Genomic DNA, 23,739 nt, shown 5'->3' with positions numbered 1-23,739 from the left:
TTCAAGATACAGTGATTGGTATTCCCCAATAAATTGGGTCAACTTTTAGTCACTGATAAAAATAGTTTAAAATTATAAATTAAATAGTTCTTTTTAACCATTTTCGTAATGCCGTAATGCCAAAAAAGTTGAAGTTTGCCAACACTTCAATCGATTTTTTTTGATGGGTTGAGTTGAAAACCATAATGCTGAATTTCCAAACTTCAACCAAAATGCAGTTGGGTTGAAAACCGTAATAAGGACCTAAGTTGATTTTAAAAAACATATCGCGATTTTTCGTAAACCCTTTAAATTTAATTAGAAATTCTAAAAGGGAGCAACTTCCTTCGCTAAGTTTAGTAATTTAAATATCATTTAGCTTTATTTACTTACCAACTCCCTCTTAAGAGGGTTAACTTCATTTATGTATGTGTATTTATATACCCGACTGAAATTCCATTAAGCTTTATTTGTTCTGTCATTAGTTACATTTATTTTGCAGTTTTATGATTTTATGTTTTTCTATTTGCAAATTCGCATCTTTCAATAACTTTTAGGATGTCATGTAGTATTTTAATGGTGTTTCAAGTTCCATCAATGTTGCTTTACACATAAGTAAATATGTATTATATGTATAAGTATGTACGTATGCATGTTCAAGTATTTGACATACATACTCATATACATACATATGCATTTTATGCAATTAATTATTGTGGTAAAAGTCTGTGATCAATTGTAAAACATTTTGACGCAAAAACTCATATAAAACGTATTATCAATATCAAAGCAAATACTTTCTACTTTAGCAATATGTTTATGTAATCCATAATACATTTGTTAATAACGGATCAGATAGTTTTAGGATTTAGTACCTCAAATAAGTTTTTTTGGTTCGGTAAATAAAGTTGATGTTCATTTAATGATTTCTGACATTCTCATAATTAATACATACATATATACGTAAGCAGCATTGCAAATACCTTTGTTCATTTATATTATTTTGTTGTCATTAAACATTCTATCAGTATTTATAGTACATATTCTGCATGTAGACATGTACATACATATGGATGTAACAATGAACTCTTTGACAGTGAACACTTTCAAATATAGTGTATTTACATACATATGTATGGACGTTCTAACACTTATAAACATATGCATGTTTATTCCAAGCGATTGATTGGCTATTCAACAGAAAAGTTAATAATTTTAAGTTCCTATAAACTCGAAGCTGTTTTTAGTTAGTTAATTCGAAAATAATTAAAATAATGCATTTTTGTGAAGGACTTCATGAGAAATAAAAAAAGGAAATAACTTATTATTGTGTAACGGCGTCATTAATTTCAAATTATATGTATTACTCATTCATATGTACTTATATACAAATAGATTTTCCATTTGTCAATTTATGGTTTAAGTTAATAATGTGTTCTACCATAATTGGTTATATGTCTTAATACTACACACTACACCAATTTTTAATTTTTAAGTTTTCGTTTTTAGTAAGTAGGTCAAATTTTGTTGGTAATTATGTTTTGGATTTCTTTAAATATTTGCATATATTGAAAGTATTTATTGAACTGTTAGTTATTTCTGTTTCTTGAGTTTCTTAAAGTAGAAGAGTTTTTTTTTATTTTACTTAGACTACGCATTTTTTTAAATAAAAAACCAAATCGATTAATTAAATTTTTGTTTCAAAATCGCCAAACAGCTGCAGATTTTTTGTGAATGCGGTTAATCGAATTGTTGGTTATAATACACTTATCAACATATCTCGCAATTTTATTACTTATTGACCAATTTATCAGTGCGCTTTGTTCGTAATATTAATAATATATGTAAATAATTCCATTGCATATATTTTCTGTTGTTCGTTAAAATTGCAAGAAATATTGAAATATCGACTTTGTCTATAGTGTGTTGTGACCAATGTTCACGGAATTTTAATGAGCGGCTGATTTCACCACATTTACTGAGCCCCTAATCATAGCAGGTGGAGGCGATTTATCACAATGTCTGCTTATTCACTACTATATATCTATATATGTATATCTACCTTTTTAACATTTGCTTAGATGTTTAGTGTACATTAATGTTTATGTAGCTTTTAATAATAAACTTTATATATGCATATCGGTATTATTTTTTAGGAGTGTGAATATGAATGCTGAAATGATGTTGTCTGATTTCCGTGACTCTCAGGCAACAAAATTTGAAATTTATTTATCTAGGTTGTTTTCATTTTACGTGAATATGAATCTGTATATGAAAATATCAAACAACGTCTATAAGTATCGCAAAAAAATGAAAGTTTGCATTTACATATGTATGTGTGTATTCAAAGCATTCCTTATTTCATATAATCTTTGTTTTTACGAATGCACGTATTTGAGACTATTTTTAATATGTACATACGTAAGTATGTAAGTTATATTCGTCTGACTTGAGTAAATCACATAATTTAGTGTTTGATATTTACAAATTTCTAAAATATCGCGTATGAAGTAAATTTATTGCATAAACTAAACCAAACTACATACATACATTATGTATTTATGTATATGTATATAATATAATATAAGAAATCATTTTTGAAATTGGATTATCTGGGCGGAAAAACATATGCACATCAGTAATGTCAAAATATGCCGAAATTATATTTCAAATGTACTAAAAAATATTTAGTATATTAATGTGCAATGAACTTTTTCTATATTTTTTCTTGGTGATATTGTGCTTACATAAGAGTTTTCGTATAATAAATGTTGTGCATTCAGTTTTTAATGAAAAATAAAATATTTTCTTATTTATTTTAATAATTTACACAATATATTGTAGTAGAAACTGGTGGCTCTTTATAATATTTGAAGCAAGTAAGATAAATTGCAAATCAGAGAGCGACTTCCATTTAACGTACTATTAGTCATATTATAAAGATTTCTAACGGAATTTTTATTATTTTGAATATGATGCTTTAAAATAACCACTTTGTACTCCAAAACAAGTTGAGAGCTTACTTTACTTTTTGTTTTACCACATAGGCTGAAATACATTACGCACATACCCATGCCACATATGTATGTATGTTTTAATATGTGTATACATGCATACATATGTACATATATGCATGGTTCACAATCCAGTAACTTTCGGTTAGGTTCCAACAGGTATCTTTTATAAACGATCTTATGTGTGTATGTATGAACTACATATATAACTTAACTAAGGTGTAGGAGGTATGTGAGCTTTTATCCATATATGTATGTTCATATATTTTTTTCTAAGTCAATAGACGAAAAAAAAGTTTAATGAAATTAATATGGAAGTACAAAGAGTATAAATTTAAATTTGGAATGTTTGTCCTTATTATGCATTGATATTTGTATGAAACCCAAATAAGTTATAATACATATATGTATGTATATGTTTCAAGCACATTAGAAAATTACAAAAAAAAAAAACAAAAAATCACATTAGTTAGTACGTTAAATTAATCGCTCACTGTACCATATTCAGAAATCGGTATTGTTCGGTGTATTCTCAGCATCTGTATCGCCGGTGCCACTGTCGCTGGCCGTCGCCATTACGGTTACTGGCATTAGTGAGAGATGTGGTGCTGCTGTACCGGTAAGTGTCATTGTAGGCTCTGTGTTGCGTCGCTTCATTTTACTTTTGTTTTTCTTCAACATTGTGGCCTTATGTATAAGCGGTGTACATTTATGTCATAATAGTTGTAGTGTTTTTTTTATTACACATATTAATGTGGATTGATTCCAGTTATTTTAGAAATTCCCAGTGATTCCATAAAATTCCGTCCGGTTTATTTTTTATTACAAGTAATAAGAAGTTTTTGGGGTCGGTGAAGAGATTAGGTAATGTCAAACGATTTTAAATTTATTTAATTTTTTTTGTTTTTATTTATATTTTTCAATGATTCCCGAGAGATTTTTAGCGTTATTTTTATATAATATCAATTATGCGATTAATTTCCAAACATATGTTGAGATTTTGTTAAGGAAAAACAAACAATATAAAATGTGATTAAACAATTTTGAGGAGCCTTTGTATATTAAATATGTATGTATTTGAATTTTTTTTTTGAAAATAATTGTGATATAATTATTAAAGGATAGTCAAGATAACGAAAGTTAGCAACAATATTAACCAAGCCCGTTGCATACATACATATGTACATATGAATACATTCATACTTGATTATAATCCATTTGTGATATAAAGGAAGAAATACAACTATCAAACCCAAAAGCGATGTATTTCACAAACAAGCAGATAGAGCATAACATATACGATAGCTATAGAATAATAAATAATAACATTGTTGATCATTAATAAAAAATTTATAAAAAGTATAATTATTGATAACAAAAATCTATCATATACATTAATAAATTTAATAAAATGAGGGCAGCTCTAATTCTAATACCAAACATACTACATTACAAATACAATATGTATGCATATAGTATGTATAATGATGCCAGTTTATATAATGACTTTTCATAAATTTATAAATACGAAAGAATTAAACAGTAAATATTATTTGCTGGTGGGTGGCGATTTTGAAAAAGCTTTAGTTTTTTTAATATTACATTTAAGATTATTGCATTCGGCCTAGTCGGGCTCGGCTCAACGAAAAGAAATATATAACATATACGGAAGTGCAATGGAACCATATTTAGCTACTACAATAGCAACTTTTAAAGAAATAATAAAACTTTTAATTTAGCTATGAATTGCCCTCAACTTTCTGGGTAATTTTTTCGTTTACTTTATACAAATTAATTGGCAGAAAAACAGTTTGAGTTTGAAAATAATATTATATACTTTTTTATTAAGCTCTGCTAAATGTATTAAATTGATGTAAATTGTAATTGATGTATAAAGTATGTATGTACGTGCAAACAAAAGTCAATTCTTGATCAGAAATATTGAACTAATAAAATACTTGACAACTTATTTTTTCTTTCATGAAGATTATGTATGTATGTATAATCGAATATGTATGTATGAAATCATCAAACTACTAGAATTGTATATGTATAATATAAGAGAAGAAAAGTATGTTTTAGTGTGTTAAATAAATATACAAAGAATATTTTTTTCGAAACGGTATTGGTGAACAACACAAGTATTACTGAAAGCAATGATAATGAGAATCTGCACTCGCTCGTAAAAATTTTATAGTTTTTGTCTCACATACATATGCATATTTGTAAAAATTTGCAATTTCCTATTAGCAATCTTTGCGCAGTAACAATTTACTTCAAGACACGTGTACACAGACAATTATTTGTATAAGCATCATATATAGATTATTTAATTTTGGGCAATTTTACTATAAAACAATTCGTTAGTCTAATTAATAAAATATTTGTTATTAAATAAATTTAATTGTTTATATAAGAAATGCAATTATTTTTATAACGCAATACACAATTGTCCTGTGAACTATTTGTTACAGTGATGTTTTAATTTCTAATATGCATATCTTCATTCTGTTTTGGTTAGTTAATTTGTTTATTGTTATTTTTCTTGTTGTCAAATAGCGTTGTGTATATTAGTAATCAAAGAAAACAAGAGAATAAAAAATTTGGACCAGACGGGTGCGATCTCTATGTGCCAATTGGAGTTGCGCGGTCGCGATCGCCATTTTCTGGTCCTTGTCCGAGTCCACTACCACTACTTCCAGAGGAATTTATTTGGATGGTAGCCTGTGATGCTGCAGTAGATGCCGTTGCTGACGCTGATAAACTACTGGCTAGTACGGCTGGGGAAATATGTGGCTCAGTAAGGCGTCTTTTACCTCTACTTTTTTTCAGCATTGTGGCCTATATTGGAAATGTGTAGAGAAGGAATGGGAATATGTAGACCAGATATACGAAAATCGTACACATTTTATGTATTTATCTTTTAATAAATCATTCAATCCCGTTTATTATGACTAGTTTATAAGTAGTTTTTAGTAACAATAAACATTTATATTCAACAACTTGATGTCATATAACTAGCTTAAATACTTATCTGTTGACCTAATGACAAGTCTTAGTTTTTAGTTACATATATGATTCACAATTAAGGAAATCAAAATAGAAAAGTATTAAATTACAATGTATGTATATACAGAAGTATGCAACTATTGATACAAATGAAATACTTTATTTTCTAGGAAATATTTATTTCTCCTAATTGAATAACTAATATTTGGATTATTGTATATTACATACATTAAATTCTCTTCAATTGGTACTTTTTACCTTAATTTTTTAATAGGTTAAGGTCGGCACAGAAAATAAAATAGTTCATGTAAAATTTTTATATAATAAATAAATTAATGAAGTAAAGACATCTCTAACACGCAATATTTTTATCGGCTATTTTACACGATTAATTTAAATTAAGTTCAGTTAATCGTAATCATTGTCTTTAAATCGCGACATGTTATTTTAAAACTCGGTCGCGCTAATGCAAATTCTTCTGAAAAATAGTGTCCGAAATTAATATTGTGATTTTACATCAGCAACTTAATCAGTATGTAAGCCAAAACATCGTGATAATTTTTACCTTCCCTTTGATTAGAACGGAAACGTTATGGTTCTTCAAACTAACGTATAGTACATTTAATTTGATCGAAAGCAGAAATGTGTTAACCACTAAGAGATACACAAATTTAATTAAAATTTATTTCAAGCATTAAATGTTTCGACATATAGATTACAGTTCCATTATGAAAAGCATATGGCCTAAACATAAAGCATGTATAAATCCATTAAATTAACTTTCGTGGGATATATGTATGTATGTGCAACAACACTTTTGAATGGTCATCTTATGTTATAAGTTTCTAGACCTTGCTGCCGCTGACTTGTATCACATACATGGTCTGATATCGGCGGTTTCAACAAATAAGCGCCTTCTTAGGCCAAGAGGGACGTGGGCGTGTTAGGTCGATATACAGACAAACGGATAGACAGTCAGACATGGCTAAATCGACTCAGCTCGTCATGCTAATTATTTATATATATGTATGTACATATACATATTTCATAGTCTTTCTTCTGGGTGTTACAAACTTCGTGGCAAACTTAATATACCCTATTCAGGGTATAACAAAGAATAAATGTTTATAAAAAACGTCTATTATATTGTGCATATGTATATGTATATTATATGCAAAAATAGGTGATACAATTCCAATTTTCGAACATATTGTAAATACTATTTTGAAAAGAGTGCTATTGCAACCATGGGAAGATTTTCAAAAAAGTGGGTGTCGAACTGAGTAGCAACGAACTGTCACCAACAGTAATACAGAGCCTGTTGCCCATACACGACCGACTCGGTCCCTTCGTCTTTCCTCATCTTTACCTTTGCCTACAAACTTCTAGTTAGAGCAACAAAAGTCTCCCTGTGCGAACGCATTCTTAAATGAACTCTGCTCAATTGAACAACCTAGTCCATGAAAAGAGAGTAAATATAAAGGAAAAATCTAATGAGCATAAGCAATTTTCTATTTACAACGTGCTATAACATATTTAGTGTAAGTATAATAAGTACTGTATACAAAAACGTAGCACAACTATCCGTAACTAAATATGATTGCTTTTATAAAAAAAAAATACATGTATGTAATTGAATGAAATGTATCAAATAAAATTAATTTTATGTTAAAATCATAATACAACTATCAGAAGTTATACATGTGCATACCATGCATTTACATATGTACATACAAACACTCATACACTGGTAGCATTGATATAAAGCCAAGCACCCAAAGAATTAGTGCTTTTCATTTCATGATGGAAATCCAAGCAATTTTATACATACATATGTATGTATGTACATACTTGTATATATACTATATGTAACTCATACACTGACGGAAACAGCATTTATGCTTTTCACATATGTATGTATATAGCTTAGTTAAATTGTTAGACGTGCGAATTACATTTGTATCATACATGATTTGGTACCTATACATATTGAAATAAGTAAGGGGAAGCTAAGTTCGGGTGTAACCGAACATATTACACTCTTGCAACTTCCATGAATCAAAGCCAGGGAACTACTTAAATCGAAGCAATTTTATATGTACATATACTATATGTAACTCATACACTAACGGAAACATAAGGTTTGTTAGAAAAATGAAAATCATTTTATGTAGTATATGGGGGTTTGGGTAGTATCGACCCGATTTTATCTATTTTCCCAATACCACATACTAAACAACCAATTAAATAGAGTAAAGACAGCCGGGGCTAGCTCAAGGGGGCTAGCTCAAGTTTTAGCTCAAATTTATGTATTTTAGGCATGTATGTATACTGTTATGAGTAAAAGACGCGCATCTTTTCATTTTCATTGAGATGACTCACATATTGGCCGATATATGCGATACAAAGTCACCCGGAAGTTCGAAAATCTTTATATTGGGTATATGGGGACTAACGGAAGTACTGGTCCGATTCAACCAATTTTTGAGATACAGACATTGACAGAGGATTATCTCTCATTGTCAGAGAGGATTATCACTGAATTTCAATTATATACTTTTCACATCGACCGATATTTTCGTTCAAAAGTCAACTATAGGTACTGAGGTCCAAATATTCGGTATCTAGGGGCTTGAGCACTTTTTGTTGGATTTGAACAATTTTTGTTCATAAGGTGGCATACACTAAAAGCCTTATTCGTGGAATGTTTTATCCCGTTATATTAATTGCTTTTTGGTTTTTGCACTAGAAAGTGAAAGAATCAGACGAAATTTAAAATTTTGTTATATGGAAAGTAGGCGTGGTGACCCTGTTACATAAAAGTTTCAGAAGAATGTCAGGAAACAAATTTGGTTGAAATCAGTCTAGCGGGTCTCGAGAAATGTGATTTCACCTAAAAGTGGTCGGTGCCACGCCTATCGTCCAAATTTTGACACCGTTCCATTAAAACTCTCTCATACCATCTGTGGGGTAAAATTTAATGTCTCTGGCGTATTTAGTTATGGGAAGGGAGCGGGTTACCATCCAATTTCTTACATTTTTGCACAGTCGGTAGGAGATAGTATTTAACAATAACCATTGGGCTTGGTGAATTTGGTTATAGCTTCAAGGAGCGGGATCAGGCCCGATTTTTTAAAACATTTTGTCCATAGGTGCTGCTTGATACTGCGATCTTAGAGTTTCATATCTTAATTTAATGTTAAGTTATGGTATTTTATATGTTTTCGGTTAATGATATTTTGTGGGTGTGGCAATGTCCCATTACGCCCATCTACGAACTCGTTCTAGTTTTCTAGTTTTTCCAAGTTTTATTAATATATCTCAATTCTTACTCAAGTTATAGCCTGCACGGACGGACTTTCAGACAGACAGTCACCCGGATTGATTTCAACTCATCTCGTCGTCCTGACCATTTATATATGTATGTATACATATATGACCCTATATCTATGGTTACAACCGTTAGGTCAATAAAACTATTATACTTTATAGTAACAAGTTGCAAGAGTATAACTATATGTTTGGTAGATTTCGTCGAAGAATGGAGTGACATAAATTGTTATAAAGCCCCTATAGGTCTAATACAAAAGTAACTAGTTGAAATAAATTAGATGCATCGTATTACCATGACATTCTAACGTCACAGTATGAAAATGGGATAACTACGGCTTGATACCTATGACAGATTATTTTCGGAAAAAACGGTTCATTCATGATAAATGTATATTAAAAAAATTCAAAAAGCATCTATTCCATTTACTCTGAGACCATAAATGAATTAAACCGAGTCAGAAATCCCAAAAGTCACAAATGTATTCAGCAACAAAGGTAAAAGCGGCGTGGTACCTAAGTATAGTTAACAGTATTTTGGAGATTTTGAGTATGCATGTAAGTATATACTTGTATGTATGTGCATGCATTTACCATAATCATAAACATGTACTACGTGAATTAATACAAAGTTTTTGCATGCACAGCTACGAATATGTTAAAGTGTATAAGTTTTAAACTGAAGCAGGAGAAAATCTATAATATATGTACATATATAAAGGCATTTCCATTGCAAAATGCAATTTTTAATATACTCACTTTTAGAGCCGACTTTAAAACAACAACATCGCCAGGGCTTTGCACCCAAGGCTCTCCATCGACTTGTACTGGCATATCCGAGTATAAATGAATTTTTATATGACCTCCCTATAAAAAATTTAAATTATATTCTATTGTAACAGAAAATGTTAAATGTATCTGCGGATGTCAATAGAAAAATATATCGTCACCTAAAGTGCAAAACATCGTATCATCAAAAAAATTAAAATTATATTACATACATATGTATATCTACAAAATTTTCAGTTTCTGCCATCATGTACATACATATCACAAAGTTGCAACCTAATTTCAATTTTTTTCAATAGGAAGACTTTCTGTTTTATACCGTTTTTTTTCTTCTAAAAACTTATGAAAAGTGATGTTACGTTATTTTGCATTTTAGGTGACGATATGAACTTTTTAAAAACTGATGTACTAATAAATTAACAAACCTGTGCGATTCTCATTGCCGTCCGTATACCGGATTGTATTTGCCCTAAGTGTACAACGCCTGTAACACCAACAATCTCCAACACTCCATCGTAATGGTTGGGTGTGGAAAAGTTATCGTCCTTATCTGGTCCCCATGGGTTTGCGCCGCTACCCCAGCTACAAAATACAAATAAATAAAAAAAATTATTTTGTATATTTATAATATAAAAGTATAAAAGTATAAATATAATAATTATATAATTAATACATAACATAATATGAAATAATGTATATATTGTTTATTATTGTATTTACTTACCTCAAAATATTCAATATAATAATCCCCTCAACAGGTGGCAAATCAACTACTTTGCCATCAACTTCCAATTTTAATTCTTTATGAAGATCTTTAACGGTTTTACGGCCAACAATTTTTCGCAAGCCCATCTTAACATAATAACCTTTATTGTGTAATCGAGAATTAAATTTGTTCGGATTTTCTTCGCGTGCATTGTGAAAATCGAGACAAAGATCGGCATCAATGCCAATGCCGAAATAATTATTCATAACGAATATTTGTGAGTTGTCTTCATTTTGGGCGCCACCACCTATAGAAAGGGGAGTTTAAATATACAATTAAGAAATTGAATCCAATAATATTCATCCATAAAAGGTTATTTTTGAAGCCACATCTATGAAAATTATTCTTTTACATACATTATTAATCATAATGAAAATTATGTAATATTCTCTTAATTATAAAGACTAGTGGGATGCCAGTCTTCAAATTCATGTTTAAGAAAATAATTTTTTTTTAAACAATAGATTTTCCACAAGACATAGACTGGGCGCTCATCAGTGCCTTTTCGTGTTTTATAACAAAATGTTACATATTTTTTAAATGCCATAATAATAAATTCTCACATACATAAATCACATATTATCGAAAACATATAAAATATGTTGTATGTTTTTTCGGGCATACAGATAATATATATGCATATGTAATAATAATAAATTACTAAATTATAGTTTTTTAATTGAATTATTAATTAATTTATTTGTTTAAAAACCACATAAACTCTATAAAATTAGATAAAACATTAAGAAAAATAACGAATGTTTTTAAATACATATGTATATGCAATTCAAAGCGAAAATATAGGATGTACTCTTGAGGTTTTGGCAAATTTTTTTTTAATTTGTATTTTACATAACATCTACAGTTTGGCAATGTATAGCACTTCGTGCGTGAAAAAATACCTCATTTCATAGATTTTTGTTGAAACTGAATGCTCTAAAAAAGTCGCTTACGGTTTTTCGTAAACCTAACCGTTTTAAAGACATTAACAGTTGAAGTTCAATTATTTTAAAGCGGATTTTTTTTCTTGTGAATTTATGACTAAATAAAAAAAAGAACAATTTTAAATTGGAATTAGGCACTGAAGTTTTACGATCTCGTAGACGGTTAACTTCATCGAAAAATTATATGAGATCGTTTTCGTAGAGCAGTAAATTTTCTACAAAATTAAGAGTTTTGCAATTTAAATTGTTTTTGAAAGAATTATAAATTTCATAAGAAAAAAATTTACCTCAAAATAAACAAACTTCAACCGTTAATATCTCTAACACGGTTAGGTTATAAGTAAGTGACTGTTTTGTAGAGCAATAAATTTTCTACAAAATGTATAAAAAATATATAATTTTTCAAGTAGTTGGAAGCGAGATTTGAATTCTTATATTTCTTTTAAGGCAGAATAAGAACAAAATAGAAAACTGTAGAGCGGAAAACCTTTCCGTTACAAAAATATGATACAAAACCATTATTATACAAAACTTTAGGTGAAGTTACGAAATATATAATAATTTTTTTGAGTATGTATATGATTTCAAGTAATTTGTTATGGGTCGATGTTAATGTTTTAGTTGTGGATGTGGTCTATTCGGAGGTGATTCCAATTGTGTATATTTATCCACTTGCAAGTGTTGCTACGAAGTATAATAGTTTTGTTCAGATAACGGTTGTTTAAATCACCTAAAACTAAGAGATATAGATATGGAGTTATATATACATATATAAATGATCAGGACGACGAAACGAATATAAATCCGGATGTCTGTCTGCTCGTCCGTCTGTTTGTGCAAGCTATAACTTCAATAAAATTTAAGATATCTTCGAGAAACTTGGTACACTTGTTTCTTGGGAAAAAAGGGAGGGATAGTTCGTATATGTGCGAAATTGGACATTGCCACGTCCACAAAACGCTATCAAAAGTAAACTTAAAAGATGTGAAACTGTAATTTGGCACAGACGATCGCAATAGCAAGGGGCACCTGTGGGTAAACGTTTTGAAAAAATTAATATGATGGATAATACAAGAGAGCTTTATAGGAGACGGTGTCAAAATTGTCAAAAACGGCACCACCAACATTTAAGTGAAATTACATATGAATCTCCGGACCTACTCCACCGATTTCAATCATATTCGGTATAAAACGGTGATGTAGTAGCTTTCTAAGATTGGTTTCTTTTGTTATAGTACAATTATTGGAATATCTTTTCTTAATATTCTTATTTTCATATTTAAGCAATTTTCCGAGTTACTAGAAAATATATTTGCATATGTATCTCTACTTTAACCTAATTATAGTATACGTAGATCAATTCCCACAACAGCCGGTTTGGATCGATAAGTCTTAGGTTTTAGACGAATAGAAGGAGCGACAGATAAAATATATGTATATAAGTATGTATGAAAACTTGAAAATTATTAAAATATTATAGCTCATCATTGTATAGATGTAGTTTGTATTCGAAAGAGAAGTTAATAAATAACGATTACAAAAACGTGAAATTTGGCACATCAAATGACCTGATATTTCAGTCGATGTTATGGCCGGTAATTGATGGTGCTGATTTGTTTGTTGCGATAGATGTGCTTGGTGAGCCTTCTTCTTCTTACCCGTTGTATTTGAGGGCGCCTTTAATGCAGACTCTTCCGGCTTGTCTTCCGGATGAAATACAACCGTCCAACGATCCAGGCGTATCTCTTCAGCTTCGATAACGTCACGGAGTAAATTTAGAGGATCTTCGCCTCCTGTATAGCCAGAACCCCAACAAAGTACCCGGGCCAAATCATTTCCTATTTTATAATGTATTTCATAGTAATAATAAAAATGGCAATCATTTAAAATTGATTTTTATCATTTCTTACCAGTGCCCAAAGGAACTATGGCACAAGGTGGACTTGAGCATTCGGAATCCTGTCCCACGTTGTCCAAGCATTGTAATACCCAGCCGATAGTGCCATCACCGCCGCATACCAGTATTTTGTAGTTAACAATTTGCCGAAATACATACAATCTATTATAAATAAAATGAGATTTAAATGAGAGCATTAAAATCATACGTATTTCTCATACCCCGGCAATGGCCCTCCGTTATCCAAGTCGAATACTTGATATGGGTTCAGAAGCTTCCTAAAACTTGATATTAGTTCAAGGCCTTGACAACCGCCTGATTTAACATTAACAAATACAAGTAGTGGTCGCACATCTGATGGAACCATGCTCGGTTCTATATTTGGCAGGAGCATGACTAAAAGCTTCTTATCTTCTATAATAGTTTCACGTAAGTTATAGAAAGCTCGAACCTAATGAATGCAAATATTTAATTGGAAATGTTTATACGTGTGAAAGCATGAAATTCCATTTTTTTACTCTCGCAATGTATTGCCCAGAGTATAATAGTTTTAGTTTGTTTGTAACACCCAAAACAATCAATATAGACATAGAGCTAAAAATTTATCAACATCACGAGAAGAATTGAATTGGCTGGGTTGTGATAATCGAAAAAATATTAAGTGCAATAATTTGGTCACCAATTAAGCAAAAATAGTCAAATGAGCGCACTGGTGGTAGTTGTTCCCCATAAATTAGCAAATTTGTACTATATTTCGAGATCCTATCGCAACATCTTGGAAAAATACCAATTACTTGTATGGAAACTTTATAATGAGCTCTTTCTTCATTATGGTGATAAGGTAGCCACAACTAGTTGAATTCAATAAAATTATTCTTATTTAACTTTTTTATTACAAAATAATAGGAACTTATAAATTTTGAGAAATACAATTTATTGACGTGACAGTGGGCCAACCCATTACACCCCTTTGGAGGATAAACCTACCTTTAGTGCCAAGGATAAAGGAAACCGGGATAAGACAATCAATTCGTCTCTTCATTTTAATTTTTATAGACTTATATTGATTATTAGTATTAGTGTTGGATATACAAACATACTTTTTTTGATTGAGTATTATAAAAGAAGAAACTTCCTAACGTAATTAAATAAAATTTAAATATCAAAATCAGGAATTATTATTTTCCAAATATTAATATTATGGTCACAAAACGTTTGTGGATACTATTTGATTCACTAACTTACCGCCTTTTGAGCGTCTTCAAATGATAGTACCACTGAGCCATATTCATAGTAGATAGGTCCAATACTAGTAAATTTATTTTCATCTGTAACATACTTATTCAAAATTTGTTCGTAATTGCGTTGCGATAAGCCTGGTGGTAAATTTCCAACGAATAACGCGATATTTGGTCCATGCGGATCTTGCTTATGTTGCATATAAAATCGCATTAGTTCCATTTGTCTGATGGAATCCTTACCCAATTGCTTCATTATATCCCATGGCCGCTCATTCCATGATAATATCCTTTCGGTAACCCCACGGTCTAGTAATACCTCAGAGCATCTGGAGCATAATTCATATTTTTTGAAAAATATGATACTATTTTTAATGCCTTCTTACCTGTAATCTTGGATTTGGTTATCTTGTAAACCAAATCTATCCAAAGCATCGCGAATCAAATCCTTAATAATGGTTGTATTTTCAACAGGAACATTAACATATGGCTCTTCTAAAGAGCATTGAAGTTTACCCGGATAAACGCGTACATATCCTTTGTCCTTATCGTGAAACCTTAGATATATTGCTGGTCTCTTTCCTTCCAAATGCGTCAAGTTCATTACGGGTGTTGGATCTTGCAATGGAACATCCTCCATACCAGACGCAGCATACAAGTCAGTCATGTAAAATGCCTAAAAAAGTTGATAATAGTAAGCAAAATATTTGTTTATATTTATTATTTTAATTTAATCTATTCTTAGCGATAATTTTTTTGAATTACTTACGCTGGGTTCTCTAGTTATATGAAATGCTCGCAATGCTGTAGTTAGCAATTGTTCTAAGGTATACGTCCGCGGTACACTAATTACCCGGTATAGTTGCCGTCTAAATGAGTTGTTACCGTCGAAAACTTTGATCATTTCTGCATTCAAAAATAAATAAAACAATACAATTAGCAAAACTTACATATATCTAAAATACAAAAAAAGTTTCTGAATTCTTACCAATGTCCTTTTCCTCGCTTTCTTTTTCCTTTTTGGTTTTATCTTTGTCTGATTTTTCCGATTTGTGAGAGGATTCTGGGCGATAATGTGATGACGTACCACTTCCGCCACTAACGGCACTAGCGTGCATTGTATCAGTTTTAATACCCGGTTCTTCATCTTTGAAACGTGGCGTGTCTCCACTACTAAACTCTTCAGATATACTTCGTGCTACCCAATAATTAAAATATAATGATTTTAAAAATGCATCCAATAAAATGTTTTCAACACTTATGTTAGCTTTAATTCAATCGATCATAATAAAATTATATAACTAGAACAATATACATATGTATATATATATTAGTTATAATAAGTTAGCAACCACGATATTCAAAGACTACAGATACACATACGAAAACTGAGTTATGTTAATATAATTATGAAATAACTTTATACTAAAGTATAGATTAGCATAAATAAATTCATTCTTATACGTATTTATGTTTGTTTTGTTCAAAGCCTAGAGGCTCCTTGATATGATGGTTTCGTTCATTATGTGGATGTGTCCTAAATGATGTCTACTAATATTCGATTAATTGGTCCTTTTCACCTTCCACATATCACTGGATAAGTAGGGATAAATAATTATTTTTGTCCATGACACGATATTAAATGCATTTATAAAATACATATAGCAATAAAGATACCCTTCCAACGTACTTCACGTCCTTAAGTTCGGTCGCAAACATTTTCTCGATATGACTTAAATTAAAAAAATGTTAATTATCCACACGTTAGCTAGTAGTCGCAAGCCAAGCGTAGAATTTACATCTATAATATTATATATGATGAATTAATTAATTGTGCAAAATTGAAAGTATTGGTAAGGATCGTCAGATTTCGTATGTAACCACCCAGGACATCTACAGTAATTAATGATGATTTTGTTATTTGTAAATAAATAAAAATATGTTAATTTTATAACTTAAGAACGAGCTCACCTATCCAAATCAAATGTTTAGGCTTTGTTGGGACTAGTAGACAGTTTATGTGAAGTTGCACAAAATCGGTCGAGCGGTTCTTCATTTATCACAGTTTTTGTAGCAAATGAATTCAATAAATGTTAATGGGGATTTGTGTCAAATTGAAACTTTTTCTGTTGCTACAGAGTATAATAGTTTTGTTCACCTAACGGTTGTACGTATTGCCTAAAACCAATCGAGATAGATATAGGGTTATATATGTATATAAAAATGATCAGGATGTCCGTCCGTTCGTGCAAACTATTAATTCAGTAAAAATTTAAATATCTTGATTAAATGGGCGTAATCAGACCACTGTACGAAAACTTATAAAGTGCCTTAACTAAGTACTAAATCTATATTCTAATGTATGTACGTATATAAAAGAAAGTCGTGTTAGTTCCACTATTTAAAACTCAACAACGGCTTAACGGATTTGGCTAAAAATTGGTGGGGATATAGCTTAGAACCAGGAGACGGAAATAGGATACTCTTTATCTCTTTTTGTTAAAATTCAATACAATACAAAAATTTTATTTCAAATCATAATCATTTGTTCAAAATTCATTTTTTTTGTAAGTATCATTTAAATATTTTTTTTACTTAAAAAATAATAATGATAATAATAACAACACAGAGTTTCTGTAAAAGTATAGCAATTTACATGGATTATATTGATTGTTGCTACTGAACAAGGCGGTTTTTTTCTGGAATACCGTGGGGAACCAGTAAGACACTTTTAATATCACAACAGAAAATCGCACTGAGAATTGCATCATAACAAACCAAACGGAACATCTAACATAAACAAGTAAGGAAGGGCTAAGTTCGGGTGTCACCGAACATTTTATACTCTCGCATGATAAAGTGATAATCGAGATTTCATTATTCGTCATTTATATATTTTTTTATTTTGCTGTAAAATTAATTAGATTAGTAGTTCCTGAGATATGGTTTTTGGTCCATAAGTGGGAGACGCCACGCCCATTTTCAATTTTTAAAAAAAGCCTGGGTGCAGCTTCCTTCTGCCACTTCTTCCGTAAAATTTAGTGTTTCTGACGTTTTTTGTTAGTCGGTTAACGCACTTTTAGTGATTTTCAACATAACCTTTCTTCCATTTTTGAACTGTATATGGAAATGCCTGAAGAAAATGACTCTTTAGAGTGTGGTTGTCATAGCTATAGTAGTTTCCGAGATATGTACAAAAAACTTAGTAGGGGGCGGGGCCACGCCCACTTTTCCAAAAAAATTACGTCCAGATATGCCCCTCCCTAATGCGATCCTTTGTGCCAAATTTCACTTTAATATCTTTATTTATGGCTTAGTTATGACACTTTATAGGTTTTCGGCTTTCGCCATTTTGTGGGCGTGGCAGTGGGCCTTCCTTCTTATGGAGCCAAGAAATACGTGTACCAAGTTTCATCATGATATCTCAATTTTTACTCAAGTTAGAGCTTGCACGGACGGACAGACAGATATCCGGATTTCAACTCTACTCGTCACCCTGATCACTTTGGTATATATAACCCTATATCTGACTCTTTTAGTTTTAGCGAATTAACTGCACTGTTGATAAAAAGTTTAATTATAATTTGAGATGAGTGCAGAACAATGCAAGATAAAGTTTTCGGTGCCGCTATTTTACCACTTTCTGGGATTGCCATTCTTCACTTGTCTTAAGGCAAACATATATATGTACATATGTGCGAACATATGAAAAATGATCCAGTCTCATATATATTACAATTTCTATGTATTTGGAATAGTAGAATAAAACTGTAACCACATTCGCAGTGTATCGCGAAAAAAACTTGATTAAGTGAGAATATATCCAGAATGTAAAAATTAATTGTTTGGATTATAACTGGCTCAATTATTGAGCTTTATCATAAGTGTCTAAAAATGTTGAAGTTGATGAGATTAATTAAAAATTCACAGTTGTCCTCAGGCAAATGGATGTATTTTAAATCATTCGATACTGTTGCTGATGAAAATGAAAATTATCTAAATATATCCCGGAATGACATCATATAATAATCGGTTGAGAATTGTTCAACTGTTATTATTCAGTGTAATTTCAATAAACCTCAGTTATGCAACAGTCCAGGTTCAGAAATCAAAAAGATTACAGGAAATATTATTGTAGCAATCATTTTGACTGGAAATTTTATTGAATTATTCTCTTGCAGATTTAAATTGAAATTGAAATTGTTTATAATTAAAAACTATAAATATTCGTGTTAAAAATTAAGAATGAAGTATTATCAACTAGCAACTTTGAAAATTAATAATTTATTACAAGTTGAATATAAAATGAATAAAATAAAAAAATTATTTATTTTCAAATTTGGAAGTATATGACAGGGTTATTCTTACACCGGGAATAACGTTTTCGTTTTTATTCATAAACACAATTTTACTGTATAATAATAAAAGTTAATAATTAAAGTATACCTTAGCCACAGGAAAGCGTGGGCGGGGTCCTCTAGTATATTATATTTCATAAACTTTGTGAAGGGTATTCAACAAAGTTAAATGTAAATGATGACTTCGTTGTTGCAGAAAAATATATATGTTTATATGTTCGACTTACAAGAAGCCAAAACCGACAACTGTATCACATATGTAACATACAACCGATTATTCAGATTTTTTAAACTTATCGCTGGTTCGAAACCGGTTTTAGACCCATAGTCTTTTTAGAATGATCCGTAGAACATTTCCCACATACGTTATTTTATTGGAAAAAAATATCGGCCCGCTCTAATGTTACATACATTGAAAAGTTCTCAAAGGTAAGATGAAAAATTATTTATGAAAAAGAAGGTGAACACCAGGATTAAATGTATCAAATATGTTTTGATGTGACACCAATTTAATGTTCAAATAGAGCTTTTATAATTTTCTAAGGCTAAGCTCGAGCCGAACTAATACTAGATAATCTCTATTAATTCTTATTTCGTTACCTTCCTTAATCATTGAGTTATATATTGTAATGTGAAACAATCGTTATCATGTCTCCTTTAAGTGTATGCAGTGTGGTGGTCCTCTAGTATATTATATTTCATAAACTTTGTGAAGGGTATTCAACAAAGTTAAATGTAAATGATGACTTCGTTGTTGCAGAAAAGTATATATGTTTATATGTTCGACTTACAAGAAGCCAAAACCGACAACTGTATCACATATGTAACATACAACCGATTATTCAGATTTTTTAAACTTATCGCTGGTTCGAAACCGGTTTTAGACCCATAGTCTTTTTAGAATGATCCGTAGAACATTTCCCACATACGTTATTTTATTGGAAAAAAATATCGGCCCGCTCTAATGTTACATACATTGAAAAGTTCTCAAAGGTAAGATGAAAAATTATTTATGAAAAAGAAGGTGAACACCAGGATTAAATGTATCAAATATGTTTTGATGTGACACCAATTTAATGTTCAAATAGAGCTTTTATAATTTTCTAAGGCTAAGCTCGAGCCGAACTAATACTAGATAATCTCTATTAATTCTTATTTCGTTACCTTCCTTAATCATTGAGTTATATATTGTAATGTGAAACAATCGTTATCATGTCTCCTTTAAGTGTATGCAGTGTGGTGAAGCACTTAATTTAAAGTAGAGACAATATTAGTAAATACAAATACGAAAAATCACTTCGTGTTTTTTGGAGAGCTTAGTTGAAATATATACATACACATACCTACATATATTAATATATATATATTTATCTTTATTATTACATTTATTGTTATTATTTGTAATATTATTAATGTTAATGGTAGTGCGGAGGTTTAGTATGATTTCAACATGTAAGTAAATTGGCGCCGTAATGCCAAATATCACCGATGTAAATATAATAAAATTAAGAAAATTTACATGCACATATTTTTATGGTTTTAAATTTCCATAGTCAACTATTAGTAATAGAAGCAGTCATAAAGAATTTAACAGAAATGCAATATGGAGCCTCGAGCGAAACAAGTACATACTTGTTTGATTTGGCTAAATTTAACTTTACCCTATACGCATTTACAAGTATTCACGAGTATTGAGGAATCTCTAAGCTAAGCGAATCTGATTAGTGATGGACAAAATGCCATCTAAATGACTAAATTTCATGCAGGTGCTTCGTTTTTGATCTTGTTATCATTTATAATTTCTATCACAAATAATTGAAAGTAAAAAACGAAGTAAATTTGAATTCGTCATAATAAAAGGTAAAAAACCAAAGTTATTTGGCAATGATTAGGAAAATACCAATATTGAAAACAACAGGATACATTAATCACCTCTGCGTTTGTAGTAACGATGTTTCCGCCACCCAAGCGATAGGCACTGCATTCGCCGTAGCAACCGTCCGAATACGTGTTCTTCATTGTCACTAACGCGTGATCGACTGCGACTACTACCACCATCACTTATATCGCCTGCTGTGGCGTCATCACTCGTAAAACTGTGCGGCTGATCATCTAAATACATGTGAAAATTTGTAGGACTGCTGGCTTCACTACTATACACTGGCGTTTGATATTCTGCTTTCACGTGCCGTCTCAAGTCATACCCGTCCTCATAATCTTCATCATCGTCGGTGTAGCCGCTACGGCTAAGTCCACTGCGCACATCTTTTAAAGTCAAATAGTCATCATCGTACGGTTGATAATTACCATCTTCATCTTGTATGGTAATTTCTATACTTTGTCCTGTGGTATCTAAACTGAAGGCACTTTTCGATGTTTTAGTGCCTATGAGAACTGAATCTTTATTACGTTTTTTTGAGCGACGTCGAAAGAGTCGCGTGTAGTCTTTTTTACGTGTATACTGTTGGACTCCAGGTTCTTGGAATGATTTACTACGGTTCACTGCCGAAAGATACATTTTTAAAGGATTCTCTGGCACAGGCGAATGCGACGAGCAATCACTGGAATTAGGCGAGCAACTCAAAGAGCCGCCTTTGTTCGGGACACCCTTAAACGGGCTGAGGTTGTACGTTTTCGCTTTTATTAAAGCGCCAGTCTTAGAAAATTGTTCATGTGCGTTGCTGTTGCCATCTTTTGGAGCCATAAGCGTTTGCGTAACTAGTATAGGTGCGTTGATTGTTTGACACGCTTTGAGTGCACATGCTGTTATTATTACGTTTTGAGCATTTTCCAGTTTTTCATCTAAATTATAATGACTTTCTAACGATGTTTTATTATTACCTCTATTAAAGCTTAAATTACTAATCTGATTTATGTTAGAGTCAAAACCAATGTTATCCACAGTTGTCAAAACACCCTCCGTATCGGTAGTTTCATAGAGACTTTGACATTGTTGTCGTAACGTTTTCGTTACGATTCTATGTTCTCTAGAGTCTAGTTGTTTAACTTTAATGTTATGATAATCTTCATTCACTTCACTACCATTTACATCGCAAAAATCGATATCCTCGTCTTCTGTATTGGATGATAGGTGTTTTCGCGAGATTGGATGCATGCGACGCAACAAATTCGTATATAATAGATGCAGGGAAGAGGATGTAGATGAAGACTTTTGTATATTGCAAGTCACATTTTGATTCGGTGGTGTTCCGCTGACAGTCTTTACAGCGTTATCGTCACTTAAATATACAGGTATGTTGATAAACTTGCATTGTTCTTTTTCTTTGAGCTCAGAATAAGTAGGAGTTTTCTCAACTACTGGGAGTGTAAGTAAAGGTAAAGATGGCGTTGGTGTGAAGCTGGTGGATATTGATGATGTGGATGATGATAGTAGAAAATTTTCCTTTGATTTCTTGCGACGTTGTCTTTCAATAAACAGAATCTCTTTTAAGCTTGGTTCGGGGACTTTGTTTATTTCGTTGATTGCATCTGTTATAAAGCCTTTATTCGGAGTAATGAAATTTACGGAAGTAGTATTTTCTGGGCACTCTATTGTCCCCAAATCAGCTATATTTTCGAGTATTTTTTTAATTTTCAAAAAGGAAAATAAAATTAAAAATAAGAACCACTAAATATAAAAATAAGTGAAATGATAAAGATAAAAACTCTTATTTCCTAGGTAAGCATGCTCTGTCGGTCCTGCGCCAAACTTAAGAGTTTCGCATAGACGTCGCACAAAGTCCTTCTCAATTATAAGTAAAGTATAAGTAAATCCTTAGTTGGATTATAAAATTTATTAGCAATCGTTAAACCGTATTTCTAGCGACTTGCGACATATGGACAATACACTTCAACTGCTTTGTTTCTTAACTTTTCGTAGATCGTCCTTTTATGGAGATTTTATAACTTCGAATTGCCTTGTTATATGCATACTTTATTAAAACTAAATTCAAATTATAGAAATACAAAAATGGTTGAAAAATGTTGGGTATTCCTAAAATTGATTAAACACCCTTAAGTGATAAACAATTAATAGAAAAAAACAAGTACGAGTATGTATTTTTTCTTCAAAAACAACTGATACAAGTTGATATACAAAAAAAATCTGGAAATGAATTTTTAATTCGTTTCTACACGAAATCGACTTGGTGCTGATGGTATTGTTCTGATACTTAATTTAAACATAAAACCATGAATAATATCGGTTGGGAGTGCAGAAAATGGAAGAAGCATGCTAATAAGAATAAATGTCATGATTGCATTTTATATGAAAATTGCTTCTTCTAAGATATTTATGATATTTCCTCATTACAAAATGGTTTTTCAATCTCATGTTTATATAAGTTTCAATAATTGAATATAGTTTAATTTCTAAGCCATACTTATAAATAACATAATCGTGCTCATGTTGAGTT

At 31.0% G+C, this 23,739-nt stretch overlaps 1 protein-coding gene across 1 annotated transcript in view; it reads right to left on the bottom strand.

The window, feature by feature from the left end:
* Positions 1-428: 428 nt before the first annotated feature.
* LOC120766197 (diacylglycerol kinase theta) overlaps positions 429-23,739 on the bottom strand; it is a 32,264-nt gene continuing 8,953 nt past the window's right edge. The window contains 12 exon segments of the mRNA XM_040091557.1: positions 429-3,680; positions 10,092-10,199; positions 10,547-10,703; positions 10,846-11,134; positions 13,400-13,669; positions 13,742-13,945; positions 13,948-14,179; positions 14,974-15,295; positions 15,353-15,642; positions 15,736-15,872; positions 15,955-16,164; positions 21,257-22,891. Of these exon segments, the coding sequence (XP_039947491.1) occupies positions 3,498-3,680; positions 10,092-10,199; positions 10,547-10,703; positions 10,846-11,134; positions 13,400-13,669; positions 13,742-13,945; positions 13,948-14,179; positions 14,974-15,295; positions 15,353-15,642; positions 15,736-15,872; positions 15,955-16,164; positions 21,257-22,891 (4,037 nt within the window). The 3' untranslated portion in view covers positions 429-3,497.

This window comes from Bactrocera tryoni, chromosome 1, assembly GCF_016617805.1.
Source record: "Bactrocera tryoni isolate S06 chromosome 1, CSIRO_BtryS06_freeze2, whole genome shotgun sequence".
Classification (NCBI taxonomy): Eukaryota; Metazoa; Arthropoda; class Insecta; order Diptera; family Tephritidae; genus Bactrocera; species Bactrocera tryoni.
The sequence above is the reverse complement of the archived record's forward strand: the minus strand, read 5'-3'. Positions and strand labels throughout refer to the sequence as shown.